Source organism: Pituophis catenifer, unplaced genomic scaffold, assembly GCF_029215685.1.
Source record: "Pituophis catenifer annectens isolate HBS135680 unplaced genomic scaffold, rPitCat1.0.hap2 SCAF_1, whole genome shotgun sequence".
In the NCBI taxonomy this organism is placed as follows: domain Eukaryota; kingdom Metazoa; phylum Chordata; class Lepidosauria; order Squamata; family Colubridae; genus Pituophis; species Pituophis catenifer.
The window spans coordinates 281791839-281798988 of NW_027256881.1; the positions used below are offsets into that span (position 1 = coordinate 281791839).

Here is a 7150-nt window from a genome sequence, read left to right on the forward strand (position 1 = left end):
TCCTACACAATCAAGCTGGTGGTTTCTGCCATGAGTTTGGGGGGCATGCCTGATGCATGTGGAAAGTGGGGCAGGGTGCCATAGGAGGGTCAGGGTGGGTGCTGTGTGTCAGTGCCATAGGAGGCAGTAATGCCATAGATAACTTCTATCAAGCATAGGTAGATGTGTGGGTGCCACAGCAGAATGCCACAGGCAGGTGCTAAGCATCACAAGTAGGCAAAAAAAGCAGCAAAATTAATTTCCAACTTCCTGCCTGCTTCCCTATTGCTTTACTTATGGAAAGCGGGCAGAGAATGTTGGAAATTGTGACCACAGGTCGCTGTGACATTGTAATTGCAAATTGGGCACCACCGAGCTCCAACATGATCGCATGACCATGGGGATGCTGTGGTAGGCGAAACTCCCTCTTGTTCAGCATTATCATACAGTATCTTTGAACGATTGCCGAACAAGCCGTTATAACCCAGTCAACCACCCCTTTTTCATACCGTTTATTTTCCCCCTGTACTGCCCTAGGTTTTACATATCCACACAGATGAAGTAGCTCCAGCTAAAGAAGGCTGAGTAAGATGGCCTGAAATGCACCATGTTTACAAAATAAATCTGGGAAAACCCGAACAGACAGCTTGTCCCTCCTTTATTTTCAGTGAGCTTTCCCAAACATGATTAGGGTGGATGGAACACAGCATAATGTGATGATCAGTATCTAGGACTAGGCAGTTTCAAATCTTCTCTCAATCATGGCATTCTGAATTGACTTTGGGCCAGCCACTAATCCTTAGTTCATCCTCTCTCATTAAATTCTTACTGTGTGGATAAAATAGGGAGACCCCCCTCCCATGTACATCAGTTAGAAGAACCGGAAGACAGGCTATCAAAGGGATGTCCTAATTCTCCCAAAGGCTATCTCTCTATAATACATTCCTGCTTCATCCATCCACGTAGAAACTCATTCATTTTAATGACTCAATATTTGTGGCCTGAAGTGATCTGGCAAAGACTGTCATTTGACAACCTGGATATTGGTTGTTCTTAAACTGCTTGCAAGTAGTCTTGCCTGGATGGGTACCTTGCATTGTAATTATACCCAGCTCAATGCATTTTGTATTTTTGACTCCTACATATTTTAAGTAAAACAGCCAACTTATCACCAGCTGCTCAAAAAGATTAATTTTAAGAGTGGACTGATTTACACAGATGCAAAGTTAAAACCAAATACCGTTACCGCTTGCATTTCCTTAAGAACCCAGCCAACTGTGGTTTACTCAGCAAACCATGGCTTAGTGCAATATAACCCAGCTACTTTTAATTGGTTTGCAGCGATTAAGCAGGACTAATGACACTTGATCCCAGAGTGATTAACATATTTGAACCTTAGGAGCTCATAACTTATATTCAGAGTACTGTACGTTTTGAGCCATTAGCTTCTCACAAAAAGGAGTCTGTACTCTGTGACTAAATGTGTTTCCTCTTCTAAAATTCATGGCGATTTTAATTTCCAGGCATAGGCAGCAACCTGATGGTGCCCTGCTAATCAGTCATCTGACAGCTGAAGATGCTGGCTTCTTTACATGCATTGCTTCTAATGGCCGGGACCAAGATCAGAAAAAAGTTCAAATTAGACCTAGAGGTAGTGGTTGTTTTGGAGGTGGGGGGTGGCGAGGGAGTTTTACTTCAATGTTACTCAAATATAAGAAATGAATTTGCTGCTGGTGAAAAATGTGATCCTTTTTTTTTTTGCTACTGTTGTTAAATTAAGCTTTAGTTGCTGATTAATATATCCAGTCTGGAGAGTGTGAACTATCTCAGCATATTTCCAGCAATTGAAACCTGGTGTCAAGAAGGAATTTAGTAAAAGTTGTGCTTAAGATTACAGAACTATCTCTACACCAGGGGTATCAAACTCGATTTCATTGAGGGCTGCATTAGCATTGTGTTTGACCTCGGGGGGCCAGGGGGGCGGGCATGGCCAAGGCAGGCATGGTCAGCTTGATGTCACTCATGTGGGGTGGCCCGAGCACTCTGCCAGCGAAAACAGGCTCCCAAGCTCCATTTTCAGCTGCAATGGCTTCCTGCAACCTTCTGCCAGCATAAACAGTGCTTGGGAGTGCTGCCCGCTGCCCTCACGAGCTCCTTTTTCGGCTGCAACAGCCTCCTGCAACCCTCTGCCAGTGAAAACCGAGCTTGGGAGGGGCGCACACAGCCTTCACAAGCTCCGTTTTCACTGGCAGAGGCACCACGGGCCAGTCCTTTGCTGTTTCCAGGGAGGTCCTGCAAGTCAGATCTAAGTAACCCGTAGGCTGGATCTGATTCCTGGGCCTTGAGTTTGATACCACTGCTCTACACAGTGGCTTCACAACTCCCTTTAGGTATGAGATCAGTTTACTTTCATCAATGGTACCATCAAATAATCCGATATTTAGATATTTAGGGTTTCACATAAATTGTGCCAGGTTCAAGAAGTATAGAAAATTATTCAATACATTTTTTTTTAAAAAAAAAAGTTTGGTGGCTATGGTTAAGATAATTCAAATTGGTTTAGGCTCCTAGTGGAAATATTGCTCTAGAAACAAGAAAGGGGACCTCTGGAAAACGCTGTTGCAGTGACTTTTGTGTGTCCGAGAGAGAATAAATGTAGGAGGGAGGTATAGTTACTGCTATGAAAATAGTTCAAACTTTTATCAGTGTAGGACAACCATCGAGAAGTACTTAACTGTAGCTGATTGGTTACACAATGTTTCTGTGTTGAATTCTATTGTGCACATCATGTTGAGATTTTTCTCCCACGTAGATGGTCTTTCAGCTAGAAAGACCAAGTTCACATGACCAGCAGGGCTATTCAATCAGAGCTGCATTTTCAGAATATAATTTGATGACCTCGGGCAAACTCTTCCTGGAATTGATGACACTCTTTTCCTGCTTAGGGGCCTTGAGAATTATTGACCTGCTGCCCAGGCTTTCAGTGTCTGAAGGGGAGAATGCTCATCTTCATTGTGTTGTGACAGGCAACAATGTAAACATAAGATGGTCAAGGTAAGAAAAAAAATCAGCTGTATTTACTTATCCCTTTAGTACTACTGAAACATGCAAGAAATTATCAAGCAACGACCATCTACTTGGAAGATGAATTTGGATTTAGTTTTTCAAACTCATTTGAAATAACCCAGTTTATTTCTGTGTTCCTTGGAAGACTCTGAATACTAACCCTCCCTTTATTTCCTTGTAACTGGGAGTTTGGGGACAGTGTACAGCAACTGCAAGACCGCTAATTATTTACTTCTGCTTAGAAATGGGGTTCCAGTAAGATCAGATGGTCATCGTATCCACGTGTCTCAAGATGGAAGCTTACTTCTAAACAATGTTCAGCTTGGTGATGAGGGCTCTTATACGTGCAATGCCTATAATGGCAATAATTCGGTCAGTGCCAGTACAGATGTGAAAGTCATCAAAAGGCAGCCAGAAGGTGGGTGTGCAGTTGTTTTTAAATTTCTTCTAATTTCCAGCATTGGATTTCACAGCAGCTGCAACCTTAAATGTGTGGCATGTGCTTTTCCTTCCAGGACTGGAAATGTTTTCTGTTGTAGATCCTCTGTAGAAACACACCTGGTTGATTCTGTACATGAAGCATACTTCTGAGATTCTTTTTTATTTTAGAAGCTCATATTATATCTGATACTCTTTAATGAAAGCATGTGTGTATAGAAGGCAGAGTTGAGAGAGAAGTATTTGCATCTGGATGTGGTTAATGTCTCTGAAGACGAGATGACACCTGCCTTCAAAGAAGCAGTAGTGTATGCTCTCTTGAAGAGGTCATATTTCAATTTATCCAAGTTGGGCAACTTCTGCCGTCCCCAACCTTCGCTTTTTAGGGAATATGCTTGAGAAGGTGATGGGGGATCAGCTACAGCAGGGGTGTCAAATTCAAGGCCCGGGGGCTGGATCCAGCCCACGGGTAGTTAGATCTGGCCCACGGGGCCACCCTGGAAACAGCAAAGGACCGGCCCACAGTGCTTCTGCCAGCGAAAACAGATTCCTGAGCTCTGTTTTCACTGGCAGAGGGTTGCAGGAGGCCATAGCAGCCGAAAACAGAGCTCGGGAGCCCGTTTATACTGGCAGATTGCTCAGGCCGCCACAGGCACCCCCAACAGGAGTGACGTCGAGCTGGCCACACACCTCCTAGCCAGGTCCCCCCCTCCCCGGGCCCACCAAAGTCAAACACAACCCTGATGCGGCTCTCAATGAAATCGACTTTGACATGCCTGAGCTACAAAGCCAAAGAAGCAGATTTTCTAGATATCTTTCAGTCACTATCCATGCCTGGTCATATGAAGGGAAAAAAGCTGTGATGGGTGTCTTGGATGCTTCCAGATGCTATTAATTTCTTGATGGGCATCAATACCATCAACCATGGCATCTTTATTTATTGCATGCAATGGTTGGAGACGCAGTTGTGCAGTGGCCCCATTTCCACTTGAGCCATTAGTACCAACTAGTAATTGTTAGGGGAAAGCAGTTGAACCTGTAATTACTCCAAATTGCAGGGTTTGGTCCTCTTTCCTGTGGTTATCTATATGAAATCAGTTAAATTATTCATCAAAGTGGGGTTTGAGTTACATATGGCAAACCCAGCCAAGGCTAGAGATGCTATGAGAGTCTGGAATTGAGAGTTACTGGGTGTTGGGCAGTATATAAATATAATAAATTATTATTAATTGGTGCCTAAAATCTGACACTTCAATTGCTACTGCTGGTAAGGGAGTTGAAATCCAGCAGCTTGCCTCTGCATGCTTTCCTCCAAAGCGGTATTTTTTCATATAATCAGAAACATGAAATCATTAATGAGACAATCCAGTCCTTGTTATTTACAAAGAAATTCTATTACATTCAGATTACTTGGAAGACAATTTTAAGGTCAAAGGCTTTTAAACTATGCCAGTTCGACTTCAGGAATTACTAAACTGTAACTGCTGTTATAGTGCAGAGCATTTATTTTCAGCCTGAAACAGCTGTTTGCCATTTAAAGAATCTCTCAGCAGAAACCAATCAATTTTCTCTCAAAATGCATTAATGCTGATGTTGCCATTTGCTACTTTGAATGTTTGCCAAGATGTAGATTCCATTCACAGTATTTTTGCTCGAGCTGCAGCAGATAGAGAATATTTTCCACTGCATGCAGTTAAATAGCTGTAATGTAAATAACAAAAAGTGAACTTTCAATTGACACCTTGTTTGGTTCTATCTGACTTTCTTTCCTTCCTTCCTTAACTCTTCTAGTGCCAGCATCTCTCCCTGTGGACACAAGCAGGGAATGTGTTGATCAGCCACACCTTGCTAACTGTGATCTGATTCTACAGGCTCAGCTCTGCAACAATGAGTATTATTCTAGCTTCTGCTGTGCCAGCTGTTCTCGCCGCTATGGCTGAATCACAGGCTTGCTACCACTCTTGCAATCCTGCTCCGGAAGAAAAGCACTCATCTCCAACCTGTTTATCAAGCATACACACGGGTAGTCAATACAGCTAATGTGAGAACAGAGAGAACAGTTGGCAGAAATGGTTATCTCCACCTTCCTAAGCTGTATTTTGTTTTGCAAGAGAAACATCAAATCCTCTAACAGCTGGCTGACCTTTTCATTTAAGGAAACGGAGAATTGTTCCACTAGCAAAGCTTAATAATACAGACAAGAGTCAAAAGTAAGTAGGAAAGTTACTTCAAGAGAAATCAAGGATAGCCGACACATTTTAAATCAAACATAAAAGCTAAATTAGTGCCAGAACCCACAAAGAAAATCTGCTGACCATATTTTTTGTGGAAATCTAGTATACTGACCTAGAAATTTGTTTCCTGCAGTTATTTTAAATGTCCCTGCAGTTCAAATTTAAAGAGTTATAAGCAGACAATGGTTGTTTTTTTCAGCAGATACAGGAAACATTGCTGAGTTAACTACCAGCAGCAAATATCACTTAATATTTGTTGGAAATACGTAGAACTCGGAAGCATCTGAAGAGGAAAATGCATGGCAACGTGGCAGGGTTTTGTATTTCAAATATTCTTAAAACAGCAAGGCTGTATTTCTTGAAGTAAGTTCATTAAACAGTGATCCTCTCTTCTAATTAAACATGTATACAATTGTATTAAGGCCTTTGAAAAAGGAAACAAAGTCTGTTGTATTGCTTCTGCATAAACGAATACCAGAGACTGTGCAATTTGAGAAGTGGTGTTTGTTTCTAGAATCTCACGACTGCAGTCACGCAATCCCCAAAGAGATACCACTGCATTAATGAGTCATAGACAAGTACTGAATTTGCACTCCTATATGTTCCAAAGCACTGTGCAGCCCACCCCACTAGTGTACACAGCATCACAACAGAATTAATTGGTTGCCGATGCCTCAGAATTGTGGAAAGGTATGCCTTACCTCTTTCATTATCCCATCCCATGTGCCAGATTATTTAATACAAGGATGGCCATTGGCACTATAGAAGTTCTAACTGCAGTATCTATGCATTTTCAATCGCTGACTATAATCACATTCTATGGAGCAAGACTAGAAACATATCCCAAACCTGTATGTGTTAACTATAAGGTTGTCATTTATTCACAATCTTACAGTGTGAATACTGTAAACTATTATAATTTCCTTTATATGCAAAAGAGAGGAACAACCAACATTGCTGGCACATCTGCAGTTTTTTCTTCACGATTCCTGCTATAGCTTTCGGTCCACTACTAAGGACTCAATTAATCTGAAACCTTCCCAGATTTTAGGTAGCTCAAGATCTCATTTCTTTTAGAAACAAAGTATATCTGTAATATAATACTACTTTTTTAATTTGCTTGCTGGAAAAACAAATATGAGAATCTGCCATATCTATGAGGTTTATATTAAGATACGCCGATCAGAATACATGAATGTTCCAATATCTGAGGGCAAATATGATTTTATAGTTGGGCTACTCCATTTTAGATTTCAGATAAATGAATAGCTATAACCAGATAATAAAAAACAAATCCCCCCAAACAAATCTATTTTTTAATTAATTATCTGACTGTAAAATGGGACTATCTTCACTGAAAATGAGAAACCTATCAATTGCTCCTGTAAAAAATGAACAAACCAGTATTTACGGCACATTATGCAGAATGTTTA

General features: G+C 41.3%; 1 protein-coding gene across 1 annotated transcript in view; it reads left to right on the forward strand.

The window, feature by feature from the left end:
- The window catches only part of PAPLN (papilin, proteoglycan like sulfated glycoprotein), a 90413-nt gene extending 84215 nt beyond the window's left edge, over window positions 1–6198 (forward strand). Inside the window, exons 25-28 of the mRNA XM_070939733.1 lie at window positions 1503–1630; window positions 2925–3033; window positions 3288–3463; window positions 5275–6198. Coding sequence (XP_070795834.1) covers window positions 1503–1630; window positions 2925–3033; window positions 3288–3463; window positions 5275–5423 — 562 coding nt within the window. The 3' untranslated portion in view covers window positions 5424–6198. The remainder of the gene's footprint in view (window positions 1–1502; window positions 1631–2924; window positions 3034–3287; window positions 3464–5274) is intronic.
- Window positions 6199–7150: the final 952 nt, after the last annotated feature.